Source organism: Alligator mississippiensis, chromosome 5 (assembly GCF_030867095.1).
Source record: "Alligator mississippiensis isolate rAllMis1 chromosome 5, rAllMis1, whole genome shotgun sequence".
Lineage (NCBI taxonomy): Eukaryota > Metazoa > Chordata > Crocodylia > Alligatoridae > Alligator > Alligator mississippiensis.
This window is the reverse complement of record NC_081828.1, coordinates 38,635,867-38,651,213: the sequence shown is the minus strand read 5'-3', so window position 1 is coordinate 38,651,213 and position 15,347 is coordinate 38,635,867. Positions and strand designations below refer to the sequence as shown.

The window sequence follows — 15,347 nt, the reverse complement described above, 5'->3', positions numbered from 1 at the left end:
TGCAAAGGAGCGTAGCACAGACCCAGGAGTCCTGGTTCCCAGCCCCACTGCTCTAATCCCCCAGCTCCCAGGGGGAGATAAAAGCCATGTGTCCTGGCTCCCAGTCCCCCTGCTCTATCCCACCAGACCCCACTCCCCTCCCCTCCCAGAGCTGAGGCAGAACCCAGGAGTCCTGGCTCCCACCCCCTACTCTAGCCCCCCAAGTCCCAATGCGGGGATAGAACCCAGGCATTCTGGCTTCCAACCTTACTGTTCTAATGCACTACAAAGCCCAGGAGTCCTAATCCACAGGGGACAATTCCCCCCACCCCAGCTACAGGTTCCCTGGAAAGCAAAAGGCATGGCCCTGCCCTGTTCCCCAAGGGGTGAGAGATGCCCCAGAATCAGGGTGAGGGGTACCTGGAAGTCCCATGCACAGAGATGGAGCTGGGGGAAAAGGGACAGGAGCAGGGGAGAGGATGAGAGGGGATGAGGATAGAGGCTTGAAGTCAGGGCTTTCAGACTAGAGACTGATGTGCCAAGAGGGACGGATGGGAAGGTGGAGGGGCATGCAGTGGCTTGAACAGGAGGCACGCAGATGGCCGCGTGGGATGGACAGACAGACAGACTGCAGGGCCGGGGCCCTGGTGTGTTTGAAATCCAGTTTATTGAAGTCATTTTGAGTTCTATTTACATATCGTACAGCATACCTGCAGGGGAAAGGGAGCCCAGTGCCCCATAGGGACCCCAGTCGCCTGTCGGGCTGAAGGAAGGGGCCCAGGTGGCTACAAAGGAAAGTCTGGCAATAAAAACAGGAGCCCTATCAGTTATCAGGTTATAATGCACTCCCATCCCCACCCGCCCCTTTCCCCGCCCTACCACAAGCCCCTAACCTACAATGCAAACTAAGAAAATAGGCATCGCCTCCCCCTCCCCCAGGTCTCCCCTCAGCATTTCTGCCAAGCTGATGCCCACCCCACAGGCTACTGGAGTCCACTGTGCACCAAGGGGGGCATAGAAAGTTAACTCCTTCATTCCCATAATCCCTAAATGCTCACCATGACCTCCCCCATTGATCCACTGGGGTTGGAGGGGCAACAGCCCTAGGTTAACTCTTTCATTGCCATGTCCCCTCAACATTCTCCTGGGATGATCCTAGGGACGGGAAAGGAAAAGGCCAATCTTTTACCCCTGCACAGCCAATCACTGGCTCAGTCCATGGCTTGGGTGCACCCAGAAGCCTTGCAAAACCAGGAGCTGCTACACCCAGTCTTTTCCCCTCCCACCCCGCCAGATGCCACTCATTCTAGTGCAGAACAGGGCATAGCTGGGGGCAGGGGAGTTAAGGTCCTGTTAATTACTATTTCCCACCCCCATTCTTGCTTGGAAATTGTGCTGCTCCTGAATTCACTCTTGCCCCAGAATCACCTGGACCTCTAAGGGAGAGGCACAGGGTCTCTTGGCCTGACATTCAGTCCTTTCCCTTGTTTTAACTGACCAGAGCCAGTCCCCTACCAGAGCTGGGATAGAACCTAGAAGTCCTGACTCCCCTCCTGTCTTGCCTTAACCCACCAGACCCCACTACTCTCCTAACTCACCTTTCTATTCTGGGTTGTATTTAATGCATAGTAGAGAACTTAATACCAAAGGAGGAGATTGGCAGGACTCCTGGGTTCATCATGCTAATCAGACTGCCCTCCTCCACACCATCTCCCCACCACTTTCCTTGCCCCTCTTTTCCAGGCACAGAAAAGTTAAAACCCCAGAGGGATTCCTGCATTACTGTGCCCATTGCAGAGGGAGATGGGGTGGGGGGGAGGGGAGGTGAGTTGTCACCTTGGGGACTATTAGATATGGGTTGAAGTTCACCTGAAAGAGGGAAGCACCTGGGTTTGGACCTCCAGGTCTGGGTTCCCCTAAGGGGGAGGGCAGGATTGGAAGCCTGGATCAGCAACACAAAAATACAAATCCAGGCCTACTGCCTTTTGTGCTAGAAAGAGCCCTGCCACCAGGTGGCAGCAGTAGGAGGCTGTTATCTCCTGTGTGGACCAGCCACAAGGAAGGACAGGGGAGAGAAGAAGTGGCCTGTGGCAGGTCACAAGGCCTACAGCTGCTCAGAAAATGAGAACAAGCAGGAATAGCCCAATGTAGCATCACCCCCAGACTTTGACAGGGCCAAGGCCAAATCCTGATTTCAGCTCTGCTAGGTCCATCTGGAGTCAATCTGGAGTCACTCCCCCCTGCTCTCCAACTCTTGACAGCTGGATAGACTGCAGCTGAGTCTGAGAAGAGGGACTGTGAGGATAGAGACCCATTGCTCTGTCAACAGGAGGAGCAGGTACTCTTCCAGGCCCCTCTCCTCCTGCTGCCCCTCCAGAACTCTCCCCCACCTCATGCCCCAACCCCATCCCCTTCCAGAAACCCTTCTCCATGCTGTCCCACACAGGAATGCTGTCTCCATTGCAGTTTCCCCATGTGTCATAACCCCCCAACTGCTACCAGCAGAAAATGGGGGAGGAATTGTCCCCTGGCCTGGCAAGGAGAGATGTTTTTGGAGCAAGAGAATCTGAGTCCCTGAGGCTGTGGGGTGTTGGGAAACTCACAGTGCCAGAAGCCCCCTACACTGGTTTGCAGAGCTGGAATTTCCATCTGGGGCACTGCAATGAGGAAGCTCACAGCATAAGAAACTTCCAGGTTGCTACTATTGTGGGGAAGCTCACCACATCAGAGAACATGTGTGCAGATAACCTTGCCAGAGGAGTCCAGGAAAGATACACTGACTTCACCCACCTATGTCAGGGCATTAGGGACAGGATTAGCAGTACCTGGATAGCAGGGGGTCCTGCAAAGGCCCAGCTGGGGTCATGTTGGCTCCCTACCTGCCCCTGCTGCCCTACCCCTAGTGCCCCAGGCCATATCCCTATAACCCCTTGCACTCCTCCCCCCATCCCTCTCCCCTCCTTTTTCTTTTGCTCTCCTTTATATCACCTTCTCTCCCTCGGGCTCTCTCTCCTCCACAGGCTGTATTTCCACCTTCCTCTGCTGCTACAAAGGCAACATGCTCCTCCTTCACTCACACAGTCACTGCAGTGAAAGAAATTCCAGCCTGGGAGACCCCTTCCCCCCTCTTCCCACTACCAATATGGGGAAATGACTAAGACAGAAAGAAAAAAAAAAAGGAAGAATGTCTAGAAATTGGTATGAAAACAAATGGCAAAGAAAGAACAAATGAAAAAGAAAGCAGAAGAGAAAATGCAGAGAGAGGAAAAAAAGACAAAAGAAGGAAAGAACTTGCATATTTTGCAACAGAGCAGTGAAAGAAAGAAAATGCAGAGAAAGGAAAAATGAATGAACAAATGAATGAATGAAAGAAGCTGGAAAAGAATCAGAAAAAAGAAACAGAAAAAGGAGGACACAGAAGCAGAGCCCAGAGGCAGCCATTCTGCAAGTGGCTTACAATGGCCATCACCGGCAGCCCAGGGCCCTGTGAACACCCACATGGAGGAGTTGTGGCTGCAGGGCACACACTTCACAATAAAGTCTTGGCTTCTTTAAATGCTCTTCAGCATCAGGAAGACATAGAAAAGGGGCCGGGACCCGGAGTCTGTGCTCAGAGGAGTGGGTGGTCTCGTACAATGAGGCATTGTTGGCCAAAAGACACATTTGCTTTAGGCCTGTCCTTGGCGTCTGTTTCCATCCCCCTCAGCCCCATAATTTGTCTCTTGTTTCAAGTTTCTTTTCATGCGGAAAAAAGTTACCCACTGCTCTTTGCTCCCAGTCTACTCTGGGTTCACACTTGTAGCTGCAGCTTTCCCAACATCCACCCCAGAGGCTGCAGTTTGCTTAGGAAACAAAAAAGGTATTGGTGGGGAACTGGGAAATGAGGGTAAGGGACTTGCGGGGCAACACAGAAAATGGCTAATACACAACTTCTTGTTGGGAGTCGACCACTGTGGGGTGAGTGGCAAGATGGTGGCAGAATCACTGCCTGTCAGGACCTGGGAGAAATGGCCTGTCAGGATCCAGGAAAGGGAAGGGGACACTGATGCAATAGCCACCAGAATGGCAGGTGAGCAGTTTTCTGTCAGGGGTGGCCATTGAGCAACAGATGAAATGATAAAGGGAGACACGATACGAGGGAAAGGGACTAGTGTGGCAAAAGAAGAACAGTGGAGAAGTAGCTTCCTGTCAAGGTAGGCTGTTATGAGGCAAACAAAGATGGCAGGACAGCCACTCCCTGCCAGAATCCATGGCTGTCTCAGTGACAACCAAAATGGCTGACAGGGTGACTTTTCTGTCAGGATCTGTGACGGTTCTCCTATGACAACCAAAATGGCTGACAGGGAGACTTCCTGTCAGATGTCTGCCTGTCTTCCCACAACAACCAAAATAGCTGTTGGAGCAAATTCCTGTCAGGATTCCTACCATCTTTCCACAACAAACAATACGACTGTTAGGATTCCTGCCACATTGGGGCAGACGGGGTAAACCTCTCCCCTCCTCCACCCAACATCTCCCTGCAACTGGGGACACCTCCCAGGATGGTGTGGAGGCAATGACAAAGGGGAGCCATCTCGATGCAGTGACTGTCACTGCATCGCCCAGCTGGGGATGGGCAGGGGGCAGTTTGGGGGTTGGGGGCAGCCAGCAGTCTCTGGGGATGGCCCAATAGGCAGTCTAGCAGGGCGAGGTGGATATGTGCATGTGGTCAGGGTACTTGATGGCAGGCGGGTAGTTCTGGGTCATCTGGATGGAGACGTCACTGGAGATGTCAGAGGGGCTGCGCCCACGGTGCCAGGCCTCAGGGTGCAGGAACTGGCCTGAGTAGTCAGAGCAGTCGCTGAGGCGTGGGCGGTAGAAGGCTGGATGTGGACGGTACATCTCCTCCTCCGCGTACCGCTTGGTGAACAAGTACACAGACATCACACCGGCACCCTGCGAGGGGACACAACATTAAGAGAAGGGGGGAAGGAGTGGGGCCAGAGGAGAAGGAGACAATATGGTGTTGCAGCCTCCACGCCATACACTGCTAGGTCCCATTTTTGGCAAGCCCTTTTCTGGCCCCTCTTCCATGGTCCCTCTTCAACCCCAAGCAGGGCTCAAACCCTAGTCCTATGACTCCAGGCTCCAAGCAAAGGGATCCTGGAGTGGTGGGCTGGCCACCAGGGGAAGCCACAGCTACCAGAGGAAGCCACCCACCAGGGGTCAGCCACAGAACCCCAGCAGTTTGAATCTCTGTCCCTTACCTCCATCTCCATGTGGAGATGGAGGTATCTCCACAGGGAGGGTTCCCCCCACCCCATTCCTTCAGCCTTGGTTAAGGCTCATTAATTCTAACTCATAATTAGGGGGAAACAAAAGTGTGACTTCCCAAGCTGGCCAAAATCACTGAAGTCACAGGTCATTTAGGAATGACCAGGAGTCCCAGTTCCTATCATCCTCATACTAAGCCACAAGATCTCCAAGTTCCCTCCTAGAGCTGGGATCCATCTACCCCTTTTCCACCCTGGTCCCTGGTAGGATAGCACTGGGTTGAGCCCATGTGTGCGTGTGCGTGCGTACGTGCTCCACTGCCCTCTGCATGAAGCCATCTGCCCTGTATCTGAGCCCTGATGCAACACCCATACAGGGGGGATTCTCCCTCACTCACACTGTAGTCCCAGGGGCAGGAGTTCAGGTCTCAAGGGAGGCAGCACACGCCTGGAAGGGGCTTGCAAGGGTGGACATAACTTTTTGGGGTGCTGGGGCACAAACCTCTTTGAGGAGGAAGGAGGAGGCGGCAAAGGCAAAGGACCAGCCATAGCGGTAGTGGAAGTACTGCTCAGACCCGCTGGGGCGGTTCATCACCTCATCGTTGATGCTGGAGATGTAAAGAACCAGGCCAACCACCAGTGACAGACCTGTGGGAGACCAGGCACAGTCAGCTCCTGGGCCACAGCTGCCTCTGGGTTGCTTAAACAGGGAACCCTCGCAGGGCACCAATGCATAAGGTGCTGAGATGCAGCCACCTCTGGGGTGGGACATATCAGGAGCTGATTATTACACAGGGACCCCTCAGCCAGCAGTGAGTTGCAACTGCCTCTGGGATGCAGTGTTATTTAACAGTAACATGAAAGAATTGATGGAAATTTCAGACAGGAAGTCAAAGTGAATTCTGCACCAAACCAAAAGTTTAGGTGGGATTTTAGAAGACACCAGCCTGAAAAAAAAGGAGCACCCCCTCCCCTCACCATGCTGCCAGGAATGAAGAAGTGGCCTAGTATCTCCTTTTCCTCCCCTGCCCTGCTCCCCATGGTGCTTCACACCAAAACCCCCAACCCACTCCCCTTAGTATGACATCCCCCTCAAAAAAGCCCTCAGCCCCCTTCCTGCTCCCTCACCAGAGAGGATGAAGAAGATGCCCGAGACGAAGGCCAGGATGGTTCTTTGGGGCCGGATGTGTCCGATGTTGCTGATGACGAAGGCCGTGAAGACGAGGAAGAGGCTGACCATGGGGAAGGGTGTGGCCGTACGAACAGTCTCTGGGGGACCAGACATGGTCAGATGGGACCCCACAGAGTCCCAGCCCCTGTCTCCCAGCACACCCTGACCATCAAGACAGCCTAAAGGCAGCCTCATGGGAGCCCCATATCCCACACACACCCTGACACATGCACGCACACACACATCATTTGTCCAGAGACACATACACACTAGTTTCATCGCTGCCCTAAACGCCACAAACACCTCCCAAACACACATGCACACACCAGTTCCTAAGATACTCAGACACTTTACTGGTGCCCTAAAACCCACACACACTTCACCAACACCCCAATACACACACAGCCCCCTTAGAATCATGGCTGCCCCTGAGTCCCACACACATCACCCTCCAACATCCTGCAGGCACCCCAAAATGAGCCAGACACACTCACACCTCCCAATGACAGGCCCACCCCCACTGGTTGTGAGAAGAAGAACCCCATCCAACCCCCCCTGCATCCCAGTAGGAGTTACCTTGACTTCCCTGTTGTACATACCTCTACTGTGCGCCACACCCCTATCATCCCTTTGACACCCATGCATCTACACATGCCTATGCATACTCCTGCCCCCACCACCTCTCAGTACAGCCACACTTTGACATACATGTACCCCTACATGTACCCCTACATGTACCCCTTCAGTACCTATCCCCAATGCACACCAACAGCACCCCAACACAGAGATACTTCCTACCACAAGCACAAGCTGCATACACACACTGATCATCTCCAAGCGCCTGAGAATGCAGGTGGCAAACACAGACCATTGCTGCAGGCTCACCCTGAAAGCGCAAAGGGGGTCAGCTCTAACTGCATTCAGTAGGGGGTGGTATGGCACACACATCTACATGCACACGAACACATGCACACACATGCTCTCTCTCACACACAAACACACACAGCATATCCCCTCTCCCCCCTTCCACACTGCTCCATGGTTAGGTCACTGCACCACCAGGCCACAAATCTACCCCCAAAACCCTTTTTCTGCCTGCTGATGGCTCCCAGAGTCTGTTGGCTGAATTTTAACTAAGCACTGCTCTGTACCACTCCCAGCTCCAAGCATGGCACAGCCTATTAGCCTGGTTGGGTCACAGCTGAAACACTGTTCTCCCCATGTGCAACCTCTTACTTGAACACATTGCTTGCTGCCCCCCACTCCCCAAACACCTTTCCGCCCAGAGTGGTGTAAAGGGTGCTACACTTACTCAGGATGTTCTCTGTGTTTTCAGTCACCAGATTGACTTCAGGCTCCAGGAAGTACTCGGATGCCACACATCGGCCCTTCTCCCGACCTGAGGTGAAAGAGAGAGAGGTCATAAGGCAGGCATCAGGGGTTCACAGCTGGGACACTACCATACAGAAGCCTGGGTTCTAAAAAGTCCCTAGCTAAGGGCACTGCTGTGGGGAGACCTGCAGCATGGTAGCCCCCAGCTAGGTACCGCTGGAGGGAAGCTCACAGCACCAGAGTCCTTGCCTGGGTACTGTTGGGGAAGACTGCAGTGCTGGAGCCAGTGGCTGGCCACTGTTGCGGAGAAGCTCACAGCCATGAGAGTCCCTGGCTGGGGGACACTGCTATAGAGAGGATCATAACACCAGAAATTCCCTGCTGGGGACATTGCTGTAGTGAACCTTTCAATGCCAGGAAATACCCAACGGTGATAATCCCAGAAAGGAAGCTCACAACACCAGGGAATCCCCAGCAGACGCACTGCTGGGGGGGAAAGTCACAGCACTAGTGGGGAGTCTCTGGCTGGGGGCACTGCTGGGGGGAAGCTCACAGCACACACCAGCAAAGAAGCAGACCCTCCAGAGCCCAGCATGCAGCGCCATCTTGATCTCAGTGGTCTGGTTCTGCTGCAGCACGATGCCCTCCTCCATGTACAGCCAGTAGTCGGTGCTGACGGCGATGCCCACGAGCAGGAGCCCGCACGCCCCAAACACGCTACTGAGCAGCGTCAGCGCCCGACTGCTACAGTTACTCATCCTAGGGGCCGGGGGGCGCCGAGCGCAGCACAAGGACCTGGGGGTGTAGAGCATGACTGTCACCACCCTGCTGGGGCCCCTGCCCTCCCACAGCTGGGATGCAACCCAGGAGTCCTGGCCCCCAGCCCCCTGCTCCAACCCAGCAGCCCCCACTCCCCTCCTGGAACTGGGATGGAACCCAGGAGTCCTGGCCCCTAGTACGCCTCATTGTGACTGGTCTCCCCAGCCTCACGATGCAGCGTGCAGGGGGCTTGGGGGGGGAGGAGGGGGAAGGTTGTAGGGAGGTTGGAGGGGCTGTGGGCACAGGCAGGGGTCTCGCAACTCCTCAGCTGGGTTCAAAACAAACCAGTGATCCCAGGAGACCCCACAACAGTCCCCGACACGACCTGAGACACCTGCCCCCACACCCTAGTCACACCGCCTGACACACTTCCAGGCCCTGCCCCAACATGGCAGTGGTCCCCAGGGACCCTATGACAACAGCCCACGTGACCGGCAAAGCCTGGCCATCACACGCCAGCCACCCTGGGACATCCTGCCTCCACACACCAGCCATGCCCAGAGCCTTGCTCAGCCCACAGCCCTGTGGGCTCCCCCCGCCTCTATGCTCTGCGCTCGGTCTGTGCAGCCTCCTGCATCCTGTGTCCACCTCCCCCACCCCCCATACCATACAAGCAAGTGCCTCCCCAAGGCAGACAGGCCCTGGGGTGTCCTCATACCTACCGATTCCCTTGCCCCACGCACCATGCAATCCCCACCCTGACATGGCCCCTGGACCATCCTGGTTGCTGGCCCCTTTATCCTGCCACCAGGGTCCCCCTGTCCAACCCCCTCTCCGCAGGATCTCCCCCCACACTCACACCAGGCCAGTTCCCCCCTTACCCCTCACGCCGGATCCCTCAACCATTGCACAGGACCCCCCCACTCCCTCCACCGCGCAGCCTCCCTACCATCACCTGGAGGGATCCCTCCCCTCCCCCCTACATCACCACAGCGCAGCATCCTCCTGCCCACCAGCATAGGATCCTCCCGCATTGTGCAGTCCTTGTCCCCACCCCCGCCACCCCAAACCCCTCAGCCTCGTGTCCCGTATTGTAGGACAGCAGGCCCCAGACACCCCCCAGCCCGCGCATGGACAGCACAACAACACCCAGCACCACAGTTACAGCCCACCGTGGCACAATGCACACAGGCCGCACTGCCGGCACCCACTCCCAGCACCCACTGCATTACAACGCATGGACTGGCCACTGCCAGCGCTCACAAACACGACAACACAGAGGCAGACACACGGGGACACGTCCCGCGCTACATCACAACACACAGGGGCAGCATCTATGTGCAACAGACACTAAAATACAGCCCGCACCGCATAGCAGGGGGAGTGTGACAGCACACTGTCACGCCACACATGCTGCTTCACAAACACAGCGTGCTGACAACATGCACTTGCACAACACACATCCTGCCAGAACACACAAGTCACTCAGAGACACCTTGCTGAGACAAAAAGTCCAGTGATGACAACACACACTAACAACAGAAATAAACCCACGCCAACACAACACACAAGCCTAACACAAACACACCCAGTATACAATGAGAGTAAATACACTAGTACAATACACCCACACACATGCCAACACAACACATCCAGGATGGAATCACACACACACACAGAGGCATGGAAGGAACTTAAAGATAGATACAGCACTAACAAAAAATGGACACAACACACAACCTACTGGATACAACAAAACTAAATAATGCAGAGAGACATGAACACAGGAACACAACACACACAATAACCACACACCGTACTGCACATAGCACACACAAATACACAATGTCACACATTAGCACAACACACAAAGGCACACTACCAAAGCAAGCACACAATATCCCAAGCACAACAGCACCGAACAATATATACAATCCCACACAACTTACCTAAGAGAGCTGCACAAACTAAACACACACAGGGGCGCCAAAGAACACATAATAGCACAAGACACAGATACAGTCTACTGTGCATAATAGCTGCAAGCAACATACATACACACAATGAACTGTATACAGCAAGACTAAATACTGCATGCACACACACATTCAGGGGCACTAAAGAACACCCCATGAACCAACACAACACCTTCACTCATACAAAGCATACACAGTATATGTATATAGCAGCTGCAAACAAGGCATTCTCTCTCTCTCCCTCCCTCTTTATATCTACCCTTGCATTAGAAAATGGGTTGGGAAAAAACGCAGAATATAAGTCACCCGCAAGCCTCAGGGACAGAACAGCACAAAGCGGCCTAGTGAGGACTGATGGACACACAGGCATACACACACAGCAGGGGACAGCACTACACATACATAGTTACACATACACACGCACAGATCTACACAAACATAAGCACATAGCAGACTACATGCCAGAAGTCAGTCTCCCTCTAGCGCACAAGCACACACAGAATTACACGCTGACCTTTCCTCTGTACCTATATGTGTACATGATAACACATGTTGTGTCACGCTCTCGTACACATGGTCACACACAGTTCCCTCTTATGTCAAAAACATGTACACCGTCACATAAGTTTTGTGGCACACACACATGAACATGGTCACATATGTACCTACAAACACACAGAGATATGCACTGTGACACATACATCTCTCCCACTGATACATATATAGTCACACATGCAAATGCAGAGCCACACAGAGACTCACACAGTTCTTTCACATACATGTGTGCACATGTGAGGACACTCAGTCTCTCACACAACTTTTCTTTCATACATGAACCTCCCAACACAGGAAAGCCAGCACACCTATATATGCACCCTCACTTGCAGACACACACCAACTCAAACACACATGAGCACACACATGTACACACATATGCATTTGCACATATGTATACACACACTCATGTATGTATGACTGTACATCAACATGCATTTGTTTGCATGCTCTCAACGCACATGGATACCCACAAAGATACACTTCTGTGCACTCTCACACAGGTGCACAGTCACACACATGCAGCCAGGTGCATGGAAGCATGTGCACATGCAATGGCACATATGCAGATGCACATCCACATGCTTGCACACCCACACATATCTATACACTCACATATACAGGTGCAAGTGCACACATACTTGCACAAACACACTCCCCACACATGTGCCTACAAGCTCCCAAACAGGCTTGCACACATCCACACTGTGGCACATTTACACACTCCCACACCCATGCTTGCACACTTACACACCTTCACACCCATGCACTCTCACAGCTACCCATACACACACCCATCCATGCTCCCGCACACCCATGCTTACATGTATCCACACTCTTACACATCTGTACACACATCCATGCTCCCACACATCCACTGGTATACATGTACTTGTACACATCCAGGCTCTCTCACATATATACACACAAGCCCTCTTGCACACAGACATTCACATCCCACCAGGATTACACACACATGAGCACACCACCAGGCTTACACACTCCTGCACTCTTGCATGCACACACGCACACACACACAACCAGACTTGCAGTCCTGCACTCTTGCGCATATACACAACCAGGCTCACAGACTCCTGGACTCTTGCATGCACACACACACACATACAGCCCGGGTCGCACACACCTGCACTCGTGCACACACCCGTACACACTCATAGCTAGGCTCTCACGCGCGCGCGCACACACATACAACCAGACTCGCGCGCGCACACGTACACACACACACACACCCGACTCGCATACACCTCCATTCTTGCACGCACAAACACACCGGCTCGCGCACACACACGCCCGCCCGTGCCCCTGCCCCTGCCCGGGGCTCACCGGACACTCAGACGCGGGGAGGCTGCTGCAGGCGCTGCCCCCCGCTGCGCTCCCGCATCCCGGCCGCGGCGGAGCCGGCTCAGGCGGCCCGGAGCCCGCGGGGGGCGACCGGCGCCATGCGCTGCGGGAGGGGCCGGGCTGCGGTGGCTGCGGGACGCGGCTGCGGGCGGCGATCCCGGCCCTACGCTGGCTCCGGCGCCCCCCGCAGCTCGGCCCGGCCCCGCGCGGGACGCAGCGCTCGAGCCGCCGCTCCCGCCCCCCGCGGACACCGTGATGTCACGGCACCGGCCGCGCTTAAAGCGACAGACCCCCCCTCCCCCGCCGCACACCGGGGACGCCCAGGTCCTCTCCCGGCGCGGGGGGCGGTGGGGGGGAGCAGCCAGGACGCCTGGGTTCTATCCTGGGGGGGATCAGGGGTGTTAGAGGTGGGGGTGGGAGCCCGGACGCCTGGATTCAATTTGTACCCCCCTCCTCCCCACCAACACCACCCACCCCTGAAATTCTGCATCCCTCCGAGCCACTTGTCCAGGTCCTGCTGCTGGAGGAGATTACCCCCCCTCCCCCGACTTTGAGCTTCCACTTGGGGCCTGGGAATGAGGTAGCAGGGAACTGGAGCCCCCCATGGGCTGGAGGTGGCTTGAAGAACCCCCCTTCTCCCCTGGTGCATGGGGTGGAGAGCCCTGCCCACTCCCACCCTCACCCCAGCCCCAGCTTCCAAGATGAGGACCTTGGAAATGATGGGTTAGGGGCACCTCTGCCTAGCACAAGTGCTGCAAACCAGTGAGACAGGGGCCCATTGCACCAGGTACTGCCCAGGCCCCGGGCGACAGAGGCTCCCTCAGAGGCACTGGCTGAAGGGTCTTGTTCTTCCACTTGGGGTCGTGCCAGTTGCCTGGCTTGAGGCAGAGGAGACCTGACACAGGCTGGGGGGTGTCTCTTTTCTCTGTGCACACAGCACGGTCCTCTGCTGGGGTCTTCCAAACTGGAACCAACACCTGACTCACAGCTACAGGGCAGGGTATTAGCAGCGCCCTGTCTCTCCAGGTGTGGGGAGGGCTAGATGCTGGGGAGCCCTGGGGTCTCCTGCAAACACCAGGGCCCCAACCTGATGGCAGAGGCGGCCCTGGGCTCCCTACCTTGCAGCCCAAGCTGCTCAAGGTGTCTCTGCAGCCAAACTCCAGCATGTCCCTGGCCTGCCAGAGGGAAGAAGGATGGAACCACCAGGAAACCTGAGCCCTGAGACAGCGACATTGATGGAGAGGACATATAGGACAAAGAGGGATTCATCTCCACCCAGCCTCCAGCCCAGGCCTGGCTCCCTTCAGCCCTCCCCGTGCTCCTCACTTATGCGCCCCCAGCCTTGAGCAATGCCCCTTCCTTTTCACCCACAGTGGGCCCCCCAGCACTAGACTCCCCCTCACTCTCAGCCTGCAGCCCTTGCTGTCCCAGTCCCAGGGCCAAGGTGGGTGTTACATATCCTGTAGCTCAGCACTGCAGGGCCTGAAGTGCTGAGCGCACTCTTCTCTCCTTGTCTCTCTTTCCACCACCGACCACCCCAGCCCCCACCCCGGAGTGTGTTCCCCCCCCCCCTCACATGCCATGGCTCTGTGCCATGCTGCACTGTCAGCCTCCAGACAGCACCAGAGACACCCCATTACTGACTGGAGGGGAACAGGATGGGGGAGAACCAGATGGAGGGCAGATGTGGGGGGTAGGTCTCCAATCACAGCTTCCCTAACACAGAGAGGCCTCACAAACCCCTTGCCCAGAGCTCACTTCAGAGCCCCATCTCCCAGCACAGAGCCCCAAAGCCGTACCCCACACACTTTCCCTTCATATCTGCCCCCCCATATACAACCCACTTCACTACACCCCCATCCCCTTCCCTACACTCCCACTTCACAGGTACCCACTCTCACCCCTGACAGTGCCTTGCTCCTTCTACAGCCAGAGCCCCCCTCCCCATGCTGTCCCTGCCCTGATGCCCAGCACTGACTCCCCCACCTCCATGGGCCTCCATGCCAGTCCCCCACTCCTGCCACGTAGACCCCCACCCCCACACAGTGCTCCATAGACTCCTGTGCTCAAGGTGCCTCCACATCCAACCTCCAGCTTGTCACTGGGAAACTCAAACCCCCTCCTAGGCCCCTCCCCCCATCCTCCTGCATTTCTCCAGGTCTCCCCCCACAGTACCATTCCCCTCACAGGACCCTCAAACCCCACTCCCACAGAGGCCCTCCCCATATAGCACCCCACCCATCCACCTCATGCAAAAAACCTCCCACCCACACCAGCCCCTCCCTCACAGCCCCAGTCTCACACACAAAGCTGCCTCCTCAACCCTCCCAACACCATACATAGCCCCCTCAACCCAGCAGAGCCCCCCTCTACAGAGCCTCCCCACAGTCCCCTCCCGGCCAGCTAGACCCCTACCCAGCACAGAATGGGGGTGGGGGGGTCTGTCTGTGTGCAGGCACTGCAGCTGAGACCTGACAGACTCATTGCATACACGGGTCACACACCAAGGATGATTTCAAGATATCTGGGGCTGGTGAGATAGGGGGCTGGTGCCCTCTACAGGAGAAATGTTCCTGCCCTCCCCTCCACCAGCTTGCCAGTGCCCCTGCTCTGTGGCCAGTCAGGGCCAGCACTTCTGGGAGGAAAAGGCCACAGACTGGATAGTTTCCCATATTTCCCCTCATCAAAGTCCTTCTGCAAGCTTTCGCCTTCAGCCCCAGGGGGCAGGGAGCGCTGGGGGGCAGGGAGCGCTGCCAACCTTGACTTGGACCCTAGCCCACCCACAGCTGGGTTGGAACCCAGGCATCCAGGCTCCCAGCCCCCAGTGCTCTAGCCCACTCCCCTCTTAAAGTTGAGACAGACCCCAAGTCCTGGCTCTCAGCATCCCCGCCTCTCCCCTATTGAATCCCCTCCTCCCCCAAAGCTGAGGCAGAACGGAGGCATCCTGTGCCTCCTCCCCCC

At 55.7% G+C, this 15,347-nt stretch overlaps 1 protein-coding gene across 1 annotated transcript; it reads right to left on the bottom strand.

Moving 5' to 3' along the window:
• Positions 1 to 627: 627 nt before the first annotated feature.
• On the bottom strand, positions 628 to 12,450 carry CACNG7 (calcium voltage-gated channel auxiliary subunit gamma 7). Its single transcript, XM_019482484.2, has 6 exons — positions 12,369 to 12,450; positions 8,297 to 8,529; positions 7,715 to 7,801; positions 6,360 to 6,500; positions 5,734 to 5,879; positions 628 to 4,914 (listed from the first exon to the last, which is right to left on the bottom strand). Exons 2-6 carry the CDS (start codon positions 8,490 to 8,492, stop codon positions 4,657 to 4,659), a joined length of 828 nt encoding a protein of 275 aa, XP_019338029.1. The 5' UTR covers positions 8,493 to 8,529; positions 12,369 to 12,450; the 3' UTR covers positions 628 to 4,656.
• Between the last annotated feature and the right edge of the window lie 2,897 nt (positions 12,451 to 15,347).

Excerpts from the sequence above, each read along its gene's own strand:
- CACNG7 (XM_019482484.2), bottom strand. The coding sequence starts at position 8,492 with ATGAGTAACTGTAGCAGTCGGGCGCTGACGCTGCTCAGTAGCGTGTTT. Across the intron at positions 7,802-8,296 it reads GAGGGTCTGCTTCTTTGCTG|GTCGGGAGAAGGGCCGATGT; the intron begins GTGTGTGCTGTG and ends CTTTCACCTCAG. Across the intron at positions 6,501-7,714 it reads AAACACAGAGAACATCCTGA|AGACTGTTCGTACGGCCACA; the intron begins GTAAGTGTAGCA and ends CTGGTCCCCCAG.